The following is an 18,573-nucleotide window of genomic DNA, read 5'->3' on the forward strand; positions in this document are numbered from 1 at the left end:
TTAGATACCAAAAATAAAGAGGCTACCTGTAATATGTATCATAACATCGATGATCCATATGGACGTCCTGCCCTATGGGAAGAAATAGCAAGCTCAATACAAAATATCGATCCTGTTAATGCTCCGATTTTAGGCTCAACAACGACAAACGCCCAACAAACAGCGCACCAACTGAATAGCATTTCTCATGAACGACATCATCATCACCATCAACATGCCAGTACTCCCACAACTCCATCGATAGCAGTCGAGGCCAATACTCTGCTGCCGCAGGTTAAAATTGAAGCAATGGATGACCCTTTACTCGAAACTTTATCCACGCCGGTGCTCAGTCCCCTGGATATTAAAAAGGAGAATGTATCGAGCAGTCTGACAATGCAACAACAGCACCCGACAACACCCACACAACACTACTATCCGCAGCATGGATATGACAGTGCCATGGCAACGGAACATCAGCCACCATTACAGCATCAGCAACAGTTGCACCATTTACAGCAATCACAACATTTATACCAACACCATCCTAGTTTAGCGGACGAGACACACCATCATTTAGTTGGCCTCTTTCCCGGAACCCACCAGCCTCTGTCACAACTTCAACAGTCCACGGCCCAACACCAACAACAACATCCTCTGCTCCACAGCAATAGCAATAGTCCAAATCAATCCAATCGATGTAGTAGTGCGGCGAGCAGTCACAATGCCGAAATAGGAGTAGGTGCCAACAACAGCAGTGAGGTAAACACCAATCTTCTGTCATTGAATGGTACGCCAGATCCCTTGGCTACGTATCAAGCGCAGTATGGCCACGGCCACGGCTACGTAAATGATGGCCTAAGTATAGCGGCGTCAGCTCAACATCATCCCCATATACAGCCGAATCAACAGCACCAGCATCCACATCAACCCCATCACAATTATCCGCAGAGTCAACACCAACATAATCATCATCAACAGGGTGTGCATGGTACAATAACAAACGCCCCGCCACCATTGCAAAATTTGAAAAGCCTGAATAATGGTAGTCATAGCAGCAACAACAATGGCAATAATTATTCCAGCACCAACACCCCATACCCGTGGCACAGCAGCAGTCAGGTGAGTAGCGATTGCAATTTGCCAATATGATTAAATTACATTCCTCTTGTCATATTTACATGCATAAATATAGCAGCTGATAAAACAGAATATATATTTGTAACGGATCTGAATATGTTTTGCTTTTTATCTGATATTTTACAGTCGTTTCATGGCAAATACCAAATACCGGCAGCCCCTCCGCCAACACCGCACAACGCCATGCCAAATCTTCAACTATGTCCACCAGCTTCGGTGCCTGTAACGCAATCGCAAACCGGCCACAGCAGCAACAGCTCCAATAGCAATGCCCGGCATATGTTCGTATCACCTCTAACACCTCCCAGTTCTGATCCCGGAAGTCCGGGTAGCTCAATGGCGGCCGCAGCACATGCTGCCGCCAATCAGCAACAAGCTCGACGTAGTACACCTCCTCCGCCTTACCAACACCTACAGCAACAGCAGGGCCATCCACTTTCTTCAATTTGTCCCCAGCTGGTAAATCTAAATTCCGGTTCAATAGCGGCTACCTCTACTGGTCACCTACTGAGTCCGGGACGTACACTAACTACATTGGGTCATAGCAATAGTGCTACATCGTCGTCTGCCAGTGGCAGTGCGACCAATCATTCAACACCATCAAATACGACACAGAACAGTTCGGCGACAAGAGGCGGCACTTCTGCGCCGACGACACCTGCTCACTTGGCCAATCTCATGGTGCCAACAGTGCGAACTGTACGCTATAATCGTCGGAATAATCCGGAATTGGAAAAACGTCGAATTCATCACTGTGATTATGTGGGTAAGTAAAGAGCGCCTTTGGTGTGTAACGAGCATGCCAAACAATCTAGGGTTTCGCATGGGGTAAGCCAAACCATAACGTAGCATATACCTGTCTGGCTCTCAGATAATAATCGTATGAATAAAGGAAATAGTCTTCAATATATGAACATGTCGAAGAAATGTTTAATGTTAATAATATATTTGAAATAGTTCAAATTCAAGTTCAAATCTGATTACAAAACTTTACCAACAGAAATATAATTTTCTATACGGAAATATATTAATTGGGTTCAGTCCAGCGATTATTTCCCACATCATGTTTTGGTGAACTGATTATTTTCTAATCAAACCAAAAGCATTGATTGACCGGCATATGTACATATGTACATCTTGCAGTGGCTACCCTACCCCTGTACCTTATCCACCAAGCGTGGGAAATTACCCTCAGTGGCTTTCCTTATAAAGAATTCACATTGGATTCACTCTTGTCCGACAATTGGCTGGCTAAATATTTAGCTTGTTTGCCGTTGTTGTTTTCCTTTGTCAATTTTCACAGCAAATATTATTTATGTCGGAGCCGTACATAACTTTGACCATAATGCGATACTAATTAATACATTTTTGCCATATTTGTTCGGCATTAAATAATTAATTATTGTGTTGTGCAAAGCACGCACTTGGTGGCGTTGACCATAAAAGGTTGCAGAAACGACAGCACTACAAAAGCCGCTCTAAGCTGCAGCAACAACACAACTGTGCCGCTCCGTTAGCCGTACTGTGTTAAGTAATTACCACTTAAATGATAATTGATTAAATGTTTAGGCGAAAAAATGTCACACGCTACAGACAGACATAGCCCCCAAAAGGCAGAAATGCCTAAATGAATTGGGGAAAAATACACAACAACTACAACAATAGCGATAGCAAAAACAAAGCAAATGCATACATTTACCATAAATCTTAAGGCGATCTTGCAGCCAAGAGTTATGGGTTTACACCCACCCAATGTTGCTCTTGTTCAAGTGTTAGGTTTTTCTCCGTTTTGCAACACTTTAAAATGTTGATAGGTGACTCCGCACTGCACTGCTGCCCGCTCCCTACTTGCTAGTTTGTTTCATTTGTCACATGTTATGTTTCGAAAATCTGCCTGTCCTGCTGTCGGTTCTTTCTTCATTGTTTTGTGTGTTCGGTGTGGTGTTGTCATTTCTGCTCGTGTTGCATGTTTATGTGTGTCCAATCAGTGCCTCAGATCACCTAGTTTTGGCCGTTTGTTTGTCTTGTTGTTTTGATGTGGCAACAAGTTGAGGAGCAACAAAAAAGTAATATGTACGCTCATACATACATGCTGCTTATGTGCTGCTTACACCTCTAAGACTGGCTGTGCACAGGAGACAATCGAATGGGGTGACCAGAAAAAAGTTGATTTTCTGCATTAATGTCATGTTATACAACTTACGGTCTTACGGTGGGACATCGACTACGTCTATGAAACAACGACTCGTCGATGAGACTAAAGTTAGGAGACATCCATGGGCTTTCAATGGTTTTGGACAAAATTGTGCATGTTACACATGACAGCAACAAAGCACACAATGTCAAAATCGTTTTTGTGCCAGGATTGTAAAACAAGCGGTGTGTGTGTGAGTGTGATTTTAAAATGTTTGTCCAATTAGGTCAAGTAAATGGACTAAGTGAAGAATTTTGTTGATTAATACTAATTTAATATTACTTTTGGTTGCAGCAGCAACAATGTAGTAACGTTTATTTTTATTTAAACCGTCGATAATTACGTTTGGACAATTATCCTTCGATTTAAAGAGGCCACTTACCCTTAAAACTGTAATTATTATTTATACGATGAAAATTAGACATACCATATTTTCGCAATTCAACAAATGTCATTATTGAGTTTTGATGAATCGAGTAAAATATAAAAAATGTAAATACTTAACAAATGGTGTACATCCTGTACGAACGGGAATGAATTGTATCATCATATGTACTCGTATTATTGTCTGATTGGAGAATGCTGCTTTGGAAAACATCATATTACAACAACCACCTCCACCTTTGCTAGCCGACAAGTTCAACGATAACTATGAAAACAAACCATAAACGAGGACGCCGTCGGAGGCTTGTGCTGAAATTGGCTAAATGATTGTCTTCAGAGCACATGTGACACGTTTGTATTCCAATTTTGGCACATAATGCCGGTAAAGTAGACACAGCATATCTAGTCTGTGCCTCTCAGTTCGTCAGACAGACAGTCAGTCCGTCCGTCCTTCTGTCTGTATGATTGTTCATTTGGCTGTGTGCAAGCGTGTCTGTCGTTCGTGCTACCCGAAGCACAACTCATTCACTTAGCTACCAAATGAAGTTATTATGACATAAATGCACGCATCAGATTGTTAAGATTATAGATTGACATCTGAAATGCATTGTAAGGAAAACCAGAAGAAAAAACAATACACTTACACATACACATGCACACGACCGCAATGAGTGCTGTGAATACACTGCAACAACAATTCAAAACAAATACGCTGTGTTTGAAATGTAGAAGTCGTAGCAGTCGCGACAATAGGTGTGTCTGGTTACCCTAAAGTTTGTAACAATTGTTACAAATTGTTACTGGAAGTCGTCTGTTAACCCAAAAGTTCTGCAAAAGAGAGCGGTTGGAGAGAGAAATTTTGACAGTTCTTTCAGTGAGAGTTTGCAAATTCTTGCTGGAAAAATTTCTTCTTGCAATCTCTTGCAACTCTTCTTCTTCTCATACATCGACATTCAATCAGATGTTTTCTATTGTTTGTTTATTTATTTTTGTGCTTTCAATTTGAAAATAATTTTTTTTGGAATTAGCAAGACTAATTGTTTTTGGAGAAAAACTTTACAAAACGAGAAAAACGTAAGTATTAATATGTAATAGGAAAATAAAAGACTATTTCCAGCATTTTTAGAAAAATGACGGAAGAAGATCAGTGTGTCTCTGTAGCCAGTGGCAGTAAATTATTAAGCCCAAATATGGATTTGGATATGCAGAAAGGTAGTTATGATGGTTTCCAACTTATTTTTTTACATTTCTGTGTGAAAAGTAGGAATGGTACAAAATATAGCTCAAAAACTTGTTAAACTGGTTGTGTTTTCTTTCTTTTAATTCTTTATAATGGCGGACAAATTGGTTTGTTTTGACAAATCAGCTGATTAGTTGCAAGCTTCTGCAGGGATGCCGTCTGTTTACTTTTCGCATTTTTCTTGCAAAAGAGAATAAAACTACCTTACTCTCTCAGAAAGAAGTTACTGGACAATTCCTGCAGGGAAAGTAACCAGACACACCTAATAACATCATACCTCACACAGCAATCCGTACAGAAAAAATATCAGCTTTCATGCGTACCAAAGTGTCCGCGAGTCTGTCCAAGTGTACACAAGTCCGTCCAATGTTTGTCCATTCGGCTCTTCGAGCGACCGCTGGCTGATCTAACTTAAAATAGCTTTGTCTTCTTGGTCAGATTCTTACGGTATTATTAACCGGGTATTGTAATGTTAAATATAGAAAGAAAAATTACAACAACAACAACAACATGATAGAAGAAGAAGAAAAAAACAGTAAACTGAAGTCGACATTTCAAATATTTTGTACGTGCAATTGCCATTGACAGTCCGACGAACAAAATCTCCCATCAATAGTGGGTTGGTGGTTTACGGTGGTGGTAGTGAGGAATGCATTTTCTTGGTTCAGACAAGACAGGCGACAGACCATATTGACAATAGAGACTACTGACTAAACTCACATATATGGCTAAATCCATACAACAGAATAGCAAATGCATTGTCGTCGTCAACCGACTCCTTACAATCATAATTGAGTTAATAAATGTTCAGTTTAGCCTGCTGGGGGTGATTTCAAATTGATTCGAATCAAAATGCGAGCATGTATTTGTATTTGATCCTTAATTAAATGACAATATTACGCAAAATATGATTGTAAGTTCTTAGGACCTGCAAACTATTCGTATGCCGAACGCATTGCTTTTGCCCGACGGTAAAGAAGCCTTTTTCTTACCAAATGATCCCTGTCAGCAATCGATAAAGTACAATTGTAACCCACAAAATTAACAAATAGAATTTTGGTTAGATGATAGTTCTCCGCTACGGCTACCCTATCATCCATTGCTTGTCGTGTGTAGCATATCTACGGAGTCGACAAACACCTTCGTTCTCTCTGTCATTTATGTCTATTCTGTAAATGTAACGTGCCTATAAAGTATGAACCAAACAAGTGTATTAACAATGCCTGTCTTCGAAGAAGTCAAATTAAAAAACACACACACACACACGCACACACAAACGTTTTGTAGACATAAACTGGGGAAGCAGATCATGGATGCGTAGCACGTTCATTTTATTTTGAACACAGAGAGGCACAAATCATTGTCCGATTGTTTGTTTATTTGCTCCATTGCATGCGAGGAGATGTGTGCTAGTTAGTTGGTTTCGTTTTTTCCTACTTTGTCGGAGATTAAAGCAATGAGGTGCCAAAGTAGGCACAAAGGAATCCAGCATCGTTGACACCACATATGGAAATGATACCAAATCCAATGGATATTGGCGAAAGTCCATTCAAATTGGATAAGATATGTATTTTACATGTCACTTGGATTTAAAATATTTCAATTCGAAAATAAAATATAGCATACTTAGGACTAGTACGTCGCGTAGAAAACCAAACTTAAACCTCTGGTTCGAAGTCACCTGTTACTGGAACACTGCTTTGGCTAACTAACTACACAATTTGCCTTATTCTGCTGCTGTACATATTTGTCTTGGATTTTCTCAATATCCAATTGACCCAATAAACAACCTTAATTTGTGTTATTTAAGCCAAAAATGTAATGCTTGCATTCAAATAATATTTGTAGTTTGTTGTTCACCATGCCGAGTGGCTGCAGCCACCACTAACTAATATTTCCAATATTAACCATATCAAGATGCAAACCAAGCAAAAATGTTAAAGTCAAATCAGCACAAGAAAACAAACCCCAAATACCTGACCATGTGATCACTATTTAGAAACACACAAAAACATAATAATATAAGACTTACTCGTACCAGCAGCCATCGAGGTTTGCTGTATGAGTTCGATTTGACGTGCATGCCTCTCGATTAGTGTTGGCTTCCCCTTGGTGAACACACAAAACACGACAAGCAACAGGTTGCCAACATTCAAATAACATGCAACAAACACACACACAGGTGTATTCTGCACACGACGTCATGGCTGAAACTAAATTGCAATTTACCACAAATAAGGTGGGCAATTCCGAGAGTATTTCGTCTGTCAGTATCAACACAACACAAAGCACAAGACAACCAGAAATACTTCAATTTCCAATTACAATTATCGGTACTCTTTTAATGAAACAAGCCAGGGGTGGCGAGAAGAACGGCAGTGATGCCACAAGAGTCGTGTTATTGTGGTTATATATGTATTGCTATTACAATTATTATTAGAAATGGAAATGTGTTTTTTTATTTAATTTATAATTTGATATTCCAATTCCTATTCCATTATGCTCGTTTCAAATTGTTTTGCTTGTTAACCTTTCTAATATTGATTCCTTTGTTTTCTTGTCTCTTTTTGGCAGGTTGTACAAAAGTTTATACCAAAAGTTCACATTTAAAAGCACACCAAAGGATACATACAGGTGAGTAATTTCTGATTTATATGTTTTCAAACAGCACTTTAAATTAACTACACCTAAGTCTGTTTTTACACGGTAGATTGGTTCCAGAAGAAGCCGTGTAAAAAAAGACATTGATCTTATACATAAAGGGAATTCCCCTAAATTGGTGATATTCACATTTGCTTTGACCAGTAAAAATTGTGTGTACGCGCTAAAGGGGAATTCACTTAAATCTTTAAGCTAGTGTTATACTATCGATTGTTTTAGACTTTTTTCTTTCATAAATAATTTTTTGTGATATGATCATACTTCGCAAAAATTAAATTAAAAAAAAAATAAGTACATAAAATTTCAAATCGTGCTAAATGGAATGAAATCGTCGTGTTATATCAAAACCGTGTACAAAAAGACCGTGTAAAAACAGACTTAGGTGTATATAATACGCGTTTGTGTCTTAAGTCTTTCGATTTGTCATTAAAAAATATAACATAAATATTATGTAAGAAATCAGTAGTACATTTGTACTGTTCATGTTTATTTTTCTTTTAATTGCCTAATTTTATAGATATATATATATATATATATATATACCTTACGTTTGGGTAAGATTTTTTTATTATACTTATATGAAACAATTTTGGGCGATCAAGGTATTTGTAAATGTCACCAAATGTTGCAAACCGAAGGTATCATGTAATTTATGACGGATTTTAAAACTTGTGTGAGAATTCTTTTATGATATATACTTAAGTTTTGTTGTCAGTTCGAATTTATTTATAAACTTGTAAAGACTTTTTATACCATGCTATTATCTTACCATTGTAGCATTTAACATTTTCATGAAGATACTGTCTTAATCGAATAGTTCTTGGCGGAATTTTCGTGCACTTTGTGTCAACTTCCATTATTTTATTATTCAATTGACACTGTTCGACACGAGATGATTAAGAAAAATATTCTGACATTTTCACTTATTTGCATAAATTGCAATAAGTTTTCGTTATTTCTTTGATTTTGGCAGTTTACACCCAAATATTTTTTCACAACATAATTTTTGGAGATACCAATGTATCGTAGCTATTCGGATTTCAGACAACCGCGTATATATTTTGGCGTGTAAAAATACCCAACACATTATTTATAAACTGTTAAAATATCAAACTGCAGTGTTTGCACACACACACACACACACATACATAGATAAAGTGCCATACTAACTCAAATGAGTATTTATGTTGAGAGGCTACATATCATTGATAGAAATAATTGTGATTGCATTTATGCATAAACTATTTAAATGTCAACGGATGGCTAAACAATATTTGCAAAATAAGCCAACCCACAATACTGTCAGCTAATGTTGTGGCTACTACAGTGACAGTTGAAATGCAACAGTAACAAATAATCTATACAACTTCTGTCAAAGTTCACTCAAAACATACGATTGTTGTTCATAGAAGCGAATCAAAGTAAGGTCAAAAGTTTATGCCTCGGAAAAGAGTATCGTTTCAAACGCACGAGCCTAGAGAGCTTTATTGTTTTGAAAATATATTTCTTACTGGCAAATTCTCCAAATTGAAATGAAATGTTGCATAGTTTTGGCTTCAATAGTATTTTTGAAACTTACCAAGGACATAAGCGAAAGGTGATGTTTCCGTATATATGTGGAAGTTACAGTAAGTGAGCTCGTTTTTATCCGTGAATGCGTCCGAAAATACTCAATTCCCCACCCAAAACTACGACTAATTTTCACTGATTTCTCTACCTTCGTGTATGCTCTTGTATAGGAAGTAATGTTGTTTATTCATCAAAATCAGCAGCAATAAATCAACATGAATCCAACTATTAATTATAACTGCAGGATTGAGGCAAAAACAACATTTACATGAGCAATGGTACCAATGACAAGGCACGAAACAACGATTTTATTTGAACAGAAAACAAAATAAATGCTGCAATTTAATTTTATTAATTTGTGCGCTTGTTTCTGCAATCAGGCATATATGAATGAAACGAAACGATTTCAAATGTACAACGACAATTACAGCATGCAGATACCCAAGAAGTGCCAGCAAAGCCACAAGAGAGCAACATAAACTACCATACAGAAAATTGCAAAATAACTTTTGGAGCATGTAATCTGAGTCACAGTCAGATCGTGGAACACCACAAGAACTGGCCAGCAGAACTGGCTACCGTCGATGCCACTGCATATATTCATTCATTCATTTCGTCTATGCCTAATTCTGCACTGGCATCCTTTCCCCTTGGAAGTGGGCATAGGCCTTGCTACAGGCAATACATTGTGCACCAAATAACACGGGTGTTTTTGTCGACAAACATCCGTTCGTTTAGTACCAACAGCCCATCCACATTTGACCAGATTTGTTGGTATTGCTGCATTTTCTGACTTGATATTATGGGACCCAGCCTTTGCGAAGATGCTGGTGATGCAACGACGCAGAGATAAGCCACAAAAGACGTCCAGAAAATCTAAACAATCAACAACGGTTTTTTGTGTTTATATAACATGACCACAAAATCTTATATCACGTTTCGTGAATGATCGCGTAAAACTGAAGGCGGCATAGCGGCCCATAGAACTGAAATTGATAAATTATTTAGTCAAACGGCAGCAAAAATAACAGATTACTGCTTCATCAAATAGCCTTGCTGAAAAGAGGCTAAATGTAGCGAACGAGGTGGGGATGATATGCTATGAGACACAACAACATTTAGATATTATCATTATTGCAACAATTATTTCTCCTCAAACTTTGTTTGGCTACAATTCGAAACCTTACTCAGATTAACTTCCCTACGGAGAACACCTTGTTTTTCGCACTAGCATTACGATATTTAAATGTCTTGGTCTCTGTCACCCACATTATGTCCCCGCATATGAAGGAATGCTTAAGTCTGACCAAATACATCGCCCAACAATTGGATGCAATGATTTCACCATCTGTTGCCCACTTTCGTGCAATGTTTGTGCATTTGTAGGCAAACAAAGCGTCGTCCACACAAATTCCTCTGGACTACCACCAATACGGTTTCTGGTCATGGTAAGTCTTTCTCGGTGTGTTTATGTTTTCTTTTTGTGGATCTGACTTTTTCTGTGTGTGTGTGTATTTTTGTGCCTTCTTCTTTGCAAAGTTTAATGAGCCTCTGACCATGTTCTACAAACAAATGTTGTACGGTGTACACCTTGTAAGACCACGAAGATGAATGGTAACAAAGTCTGCGCTTTCAAAGCATCCTTAAGCGGTGTTTTCTTTGGCGTGTTTAGTTAACAATTGTTCAGCTCTTTCTTTGCTTCTTGATTTGCTTTTGTTTGTGTGCATAAGTAATGCATTTTTGCTGCCGTTTTGGTTGAGGATGCCGGTGTACGACGAGTTCTTTTGTGGGTCACTGTGTTAAGTTACACCACGGAGTTATTCTTTTGTTGTAATGATGGTGGCGGCAGTGGCAGTGGCAGTGGCGAATTTTGTTGGCACAATAGCAGAACCTCTTATAAATTAGGTTAAGTGATGAATGCATGAATGAATGAGTGAGTGTCCGAACAACTCCTCCAAATTACATGACGACGTGTATGAATGGTCAGTAAATTGATGAAAAAACACACACACATATATACATACAATACGTTTTTCCATTATATAGCAAACAATACATCGCAATTTAGACTTTTATTGTATCCGAATCTGATGAAGATAAAATACAGCAATTTTAAAAGTGGATAATGTAGGTTGTTTTCGTTTATGAGGGTTTAATTCATTACAGAAAAAATGCTGATATCATTTATTTGTTGCGTTGAACTGCTACAGTGGCAGTTAAATACGAAAAAAAAAATAAAAATAAATGTATTTGCTGGATGTCCTTAATTTTTTGTTCAATTGACTTATGAGGGCTTGTAGCATATGTTGCCATATATTCTTGTGATAACCTGATTTATTTTAAAAACTGGTGTCCAGTTTCATACAAATATGTATGGAAGTTCTAACATAATTATTTAATTTTTGTTTTGTTTTAATTTTCGTCTATTGATTTGATTTTTCTAATCAAATCAACTCTCTCTCTCTCTCTCTAAGCCTGGCCGGCTGATTGCAGAGCTTAATAAGGTTTTGATGGCCCCAATATTTAAAATGTTTTCTTATTTTTATGTTTTTGTACTACAAATAAAATGTACGCTCAATGTTGTTAAATACCGACAACAACAGCAAAATAAAGTATTGAAAATAATAGGTTTATAATAACATTAAAATTCCAGCACGATTTTTAAAACAACAAAAAGGTGATCTCGTCGAGCTCACCGCAATGCCGTTTTGTTCAAGCCATGATAATGGAAACACCAAGCGTCGGGTTGTGTTTTGGGAAGTAACCCTCGAAATATGAGCCGGAGCTTATGTTTTTATTTGCAGCTCCTCATATGGTTGGACATAAACTTTTTATGACACTTTTTATGGTCTGTCATAACAAACTGATCTACGTTGTGTTGATTGTTTGCTGATGATGCTGATTGTTATGAATATGAAGTGCATGTTGCAGTAAAAAAGCCAAGCCAAGCCATCAAACAGACAAACATTCGTAGAAATTTTTATTGGCAATTGTCATGTTATGATGATTAAATCCGTTGTCCCAAAGCTGAGTTATTTGTTTTTTTTTTCTTTTGGTTAATAATGACGTATTTTTCTCTGAACGATGACAAAATCTACTGGAGAAATCGTTCCCCTTTCTTAATCTTTCACATAGCTGGGTTGGTGGGACTGTTAACCGATTAACTTTCAAATATGGTTACACAAACAAAAATATTTGAATTGCTACAACTCTGCACACAATATTGTAGAACATAAAAGCAATCTACTTAACATTGTTTAGTTGATAAATCAAATTAAATAGGAACATTTCAATAAGATCTATGTTATGTCGGCATCATCCACCAGCATTGGGGTTTAAATTCATGCAATTCCACACAAAATTAGATCACAGGGGAAATACATGGCGATTTATTCCAATTGAAAGAAACTGATAAGTAGTTTTGGACGATATTTAGAAGGATGTAATAGTTTGGATGCAGGGTAAATTAGATCAGCAAAGAATCGAATGTGTTGTTCGACATTTGATGCAGAGCACATAAAATCCATTTCCATGCATTCTTTCTGTTGTATACATTCCCACGTTCCGCTGGTGTGCATTTCAATCGACCGTCGGCACTTTAATATTTCTTAATTAAAACGAACACAACATCAACAACAATTTGTCAGTAGTCATGGCAATAGTTCTATTCCACCTATTCCAAGTCCAATGCTAATCTCTATGTAAAGTCGTGAATAAAATATTCACATTTAATAACTGCCAAATGTACCACGGCTGATCTCTCCGATGGAGCAAACCAGAAAAGCACAAATAAATGCTGCTCAATACGAAATGATAATGGACTTCAACAACTTCAACATGCAATTGGCGACAGGTATCAGGTGGAAAACGAAAAGAGAGCATTGCAGTAACAATAGTCAGCAAGTGCTTGTTCATGGGATCGATTCTACATTGGAGCAATTGACAAGAACATCGAACTGCAACATGGATAGGATTTTGTAAAACCACCACTTAGAGTTTGGTTTACAATGAATTCTAATACGTGTCTAGCTAATCGCACCAGTAATGGCGATGATGATGGAGTAAAATTTGTGTGTTCATGTTCACCATATGCATTTCGGCATGTTTCTCAATAACTTCTTTCGACAGAAAAAAGGCCTTACGGAAAACAAATGAAAAATCTGTAAAAAAAAACAAAATCAGTTATATAAACAAAATTCAGGAATTTGTATTTAAATGGTTGCAAATATCGGGGACATCTGGGAAACGTGGTGTGTTTTATCTTGCTTAATCTTAAATTTCAAAAAAAAAAAAAAAAATATTGATTCTAATTGGATTGGAATTAATTTTTGCACTGACACGTGTAAGTATTATTTTAAAGAATACTAGTACAAATAAATTTCAAAAGGATATTATATAAAATACAGTCTGTGTTAAAAATAAAATGGAGCTGTTCTCCATATATGTGAAGAATGTTCGCGGGAAATACTAGTACACATATAGTGATCTTTCGGTTTTCCAAATGTTTCGATAATATTTACATCATTTGCACCAACTCCAGCAATTATTTATTACATGGTTGTTATTTTTGTATTTAATAGCACTGGGTTGCAATTGCTTCAACACTTACAAAGCAAACAGTAACATTCATGTCATTCGTCTAAACGATGTTATGATTCATGCCTTGCGCCAATTAAGGGTACATTTTCAACACCTACGCATATTTTACGAATTGACAGGATAAGAGACATGCGACCAAATCAAGCCAAACACGCTAGACGCTAGTTCTTTGCGAATGGTTGATCCACGAAGCAAATGTCTACAGCTGATGCAGACCCAATTGCAGCCCACTTAACAGTAATTGTGTCTTATCAATAGTCATTTTTCTTAATAACCGAAAGTTGAGCCTTTCCAGATCTTGCTCTACTAAGGCAGCCACAAAATTAGCCCTATTATTTCTAATGGTTTGCAGGAATAGTAAAAATAGTAATAGTAGAAAAAAAAAACATGAGAGTAGTTAACTTCTAGATATTTACACTGAATGTGGCTGCCGTAATAAGTTTGCCCTGCTGGTTGATACCGAATAAAGCATTCGATATTTGCTACTGCTTATTTGTAGTACGCAGTAGCCACCACTTCGGTAGTGTAAAATGTTGATGTATTTGTTTATTTTGCAATGTGTGTTGACAATGATGTTATTGCCATTATTAGTACTATTATTTGTTATTCCAATGGCAATTATGCGTCCATTTAAGGATTTTATATGACAGACATACTTTCGAGAATAAATGCTAAAATATTGACAACATCAATCGCTTCTAAGGACATGGTTGTTCCTAAAACTAATGTCAAACTGAATGACAGGTTGCAATAGATCTATAAGGACTAAATATGAAGTTAATAAAATCATGTTACACAGTATTATGTGTTTACCGTAATTTTTCTTTTCTAGTAAAACAATACGAAAATGCCCCAATGAAAACTCGGTTCGGTTAATTTCTATAACGCTCCTCGTATTGACTGAAGTAAAAATTACCTCCAATATTTAAACGTCTGTTTGCCTCAGACTTTTCGTTGTTACCCTGGTGTCTTTTCGTCTTTCGTGTATGTGTATCTGTAAATTGAAGCTAAAAGCCTGTCGCACATTATAAGGTACATTTTCAAGCTAAACACACAACGTTTACAAAATTCAACAATGTGTAGGCGGCATATTAGCTTCAATCAAAAAATATCTTTGCCAAATTTAGTTGCCAGTGTTAGGCTAGCTTCTATGTTGTTTGGAAGGTTGGTGGGCCGAAGAACTTCTTGTTGGGATTTAATCAGTGCTTCTCGTTGGCTTGTTAGAGACAAAATATGGTGGTACTGTTTTCATCTCACCGGAGAGCTGTTACCGCCACGACTAGCAACGCGAAATTTCAGTTGCGGGGAATTGCGGGGGCTACGTAACCAAGTACCAGTTATATTTAGGTTGGTTTGTTATATTCTGGTCTCAGATAAGGTTCATTGATTTGATGGCTGCCTGTCGGCAATGGTTCGTCTGGTGGTTGTTGATTTGTTGCTGTATTGGTTTATTTTCGTTCATATTTCTTATGGGTATTTGGCTGATGATTGGCTCGGTTATTGTATTATGTTGGCGGCTGAATGACAGTCGATTTTTGACATTTTCTTGGAAGTTGCGATGATTGGTTTGATTTGTTTTGATTTGCATCGTTAAGTATTATGACAATAGTAATCAAATTCAATTGGTAACAGGGGAGAAACACAATCCCGAAACAAGCAATGGAAAACAAAATCTCACAGTTTCCTTCAGATTTGATTATCTGGTATCGCCAAATGGAAAGTCTATGTTTGATATTTGCTAAAAGGAAACATTTCATGGAATATTGCGAAATACAAACAGAGACGTAGGGGACAATTCACAATACCTATACACAGAATAATTAAGCGCATTCAACATATTGGCAGTTTATTAAACATGAATCTATTAGGTTATTAATTATTGATATTGATTTTAGATTTAAGACACAAACGATAACTATTGAAGCTTAAACAAAATAGACATTTGTTCAAAGTTGTTTTATATATTTTTTTGTTTCGTTCTTTTCAGGAGAGAAACCATATACATGTCAATGGCCGGAGTGTGAATGGCGATTTGCACGTTCTGATGAGTTAACGCGTCACTATCGCAAACATACCGGTGCTAAACCCTTCAAGTGTATTGTCTGTGAGCGGAGTTTTGCGCGTAGCGATCATTTGGCGCTGCACATGAAAAGACATTTGCCAAAAAATAAATAAATAAAAAGGCTTAATATCCTAAACACACATATGTACATACATCGAGACGGCGCACGATGTTTGACAGATATATGCATATATAGACATACTGATGATGTTCACAAATCCTCACATTACTACAATATATACATCTGTATTCACCCCATGTAGGAAACAACAACAGCAACAAACCAACAATCCAAAGGACTTTAGTTAATGTTAATTAAAAAATATTAGACTTAAGATTAGATTTATTATCTATAAATTATAAAAAGATACGGCTCTTTTAGGAGTTGCCACTTTAATGAAATCCAATCGAACTAAAGAAGTTGTATATCGTACACTTTTGTCTGTGAAATACACGTTTGCCATAAAAACTCCTTCATATTCTTCGTTCTTATCAGTCTTGTGTTTCCTAACTTATTTTTCATGATCATAACGATGATCGTCCATTTAGTTCCATCTGTATTGTTAACAATTTACACATTTAATTTTGTTGTATTCAATTACATTTACATATTTATTTTATTTGCATTTTGAAAAAAGAAAAGAAAACATGGAGAAAACAACTCAAATTCGATGATAGTCTAAATTAAAAGATATTCATATATCCTAGATCTAATAGTATTTTGTATTTCCAATGCAATTACGACCACAAATCAAGTGTCTTTATGCAAAACCAGTGTCTTATTAGTTGATAGTAAACTTGTAATTTATATGAATGTTTAAACAAAATCTAGCTATGTAATAGAATATTGTAATGCGAACCATACCTATTTAAAGTTATTGTACTTGTCAAAATCGCAGAGGAAACAAATATTGAATTGTTTGTGCTGAAAATCTAAACGAAAGTAATTATTCCAAAATCAAAAACTAAAAAATCCACCAAAGTGCTGGCACAAAACAAAATAAAAGAGTATTTAAAATATAATGCAAAAATAATTGTGTTTTCTTTACATAAAACATCGAATGCGTACTCAAGATCAAACTCCGGATGCACCGTATTTACGTGATGTTTCTCTTCATTCAATTGTAAGCATATCCACTTGATTTTATTCAAGTCTCATGCATATATGTTTATTTATTTATTTGTCTATAAATATATTACAATTTTACTTTTCAATGTTTCACGATTCGCGATAGGATAATCAATAAGATTATATAATTTATTAAAATCTTTAGACATTCTTGTTAAGGGATCAGCATTAGGATAATTTATTCTAGAAAATTGAATAGCTAGTGATACATAATTACAAGTAGCTCTTTGGGGAATATTGAAGCGAATATTGTTGATTAAAAATTCAGCATTAACGTCACATATTAGTACATTAAAAAGAAATGATATATTCAACATATACACAATTTTTTCGTCGTCGCCGTCGACAATATTCAACTTTCAAAAGTATAAATGTAAAAATATCCTCAATCGAAATGTACGCACAACATGAGTTATTTGTTGCATATTTTAAAATATGTTTAAATACTACTGTTTCATAAACTATATATACTAATTTCAAATCCATTGAATATGTCTGAAGGATAATGTCTATTAATGGCCACATTATTCAGGGAGTGTTGACCACGTGTGTACCATATTTCAAAGTTCTAACTTAAATATTACAAGCTCTATCTTGGTTTCGGTAATATGACATATTGACATAAATAAAACACAATTAATGTTTTTACACTTCAGGCTTAATACTTTTTTGTAGTAGTGTTTTATGGTGAGAACAAGAAGAAATAATTATGAATATTGTCCTTCTTGTACTTTTTTCCGTATCTTAACCTATTAAAGTACAATTAAAAGACAAATTCTACGGCTTTGATTGGTCTTTTCCCGGAAATGGCCCGAGATGACATAGGCAAACTTTGTATATGCCTATGTCATCCCGGAATTTTCAAACGATTTGAAATCACAATTCCCTACTCAATGAATTTGATATGTTTCGTGAGTTTGGATGGATTCCTTGTTGGAAAGTATAGTAGCAACTTCTTTTGATGCATGCATTGCTTGTTCGGATTAATCATTTTCAAAAATTGGTTTTTCCAAAAACAATAACAGAATTAGTTTAAGGCAACCCACTGTTATTTTTCGCTAGACATGAATGTTTTTGCTTATTACAAGAATACCATAAACAAATCCAAACGCAAAATTCAATTGGACAACCATTGCTTTGAAGTTTTACACGAATATTCTGTAGTTGGTTTCCTTCACACATAATTAATCAAAACTTATTGCCATGTTCGCCTTTTCATGTGATATTTATAACCGCACTTTAACAAAGCACAAACATTAACAAAATAAGCGCCACAGCTCTTGGCTTATTTGTGAATCTACTACAACTCGCGGACCACCGAGTAGAGTTATTGGCTAACCTTTTCCAAAAAAAAAAAAAAAACATGTTTTAGTGGGTATTGCATGTTTTTGTTCGGCTCACCACTATAACTAAATTTTATTGAAAAGTCAATAATAAATCTGTAATTGTCCATGGATCCAAGGAAAATAATAAATCATTTATTATGCACCAAAAACAACAGAAATAAAGAACAGCGGACATGGTAAACATGAAAACATGTAGGAAAATAAGGCCAATATCGTTAAATGGCCAACAGAATAAAAGCAAAGCACTCGAGACATCCACTCCGACATGAA

General features: G+C 36.1%; 1 protein-coding gene across 1 annotated transcript in view; it reads left to right on the forward strand.

Moving 5' to 3' along the window:
- Window positions 1–15,941, forward strand: part of LOC133334158 (dendritic arbor reduction protein 1) — a 50,154-nt gene extending 34,213 nt beyond the window's left edge. The window contains exons 3-6 of the mRNA XM_061542455.1: window positions 5–1,101; window positions 1,246–1,885; window positions 7,512–7,571; window positions 15,754–15,941. Coding sequence (XP_061398439.1) covers window positions 5–1,101; window positions 1,246–1,885; window positions 7,512–7,571; window positions 15,754–15,941 — 1,985 coding nt within the window. The remainder of the gene's footprint in view (window positions 1–4; window positions 1,102–1,245; window positions 1,886–7,511; window positions 7,572–15,753) is intronic.
- Window positions 15,942–18,573: the final 2,632 nt, after the last annotated feature.

This window comes from Musca vetustissima, unplaced genomic scaffold, assembly GCF_032173495.1.
Source record: "Musca vetustissima isolate MV318-11 ecotype Yass unplaced genomic scaffold, APGP_CSIRO_Mvet_v1 utg3141, whole genome shotgun sequence".
Taxonomy (NCBI): Eukaryota; Metazoa; Arthropoda; class Insecta; order Diptera; family Muscidae; genus Musca; species Musca vetustissima.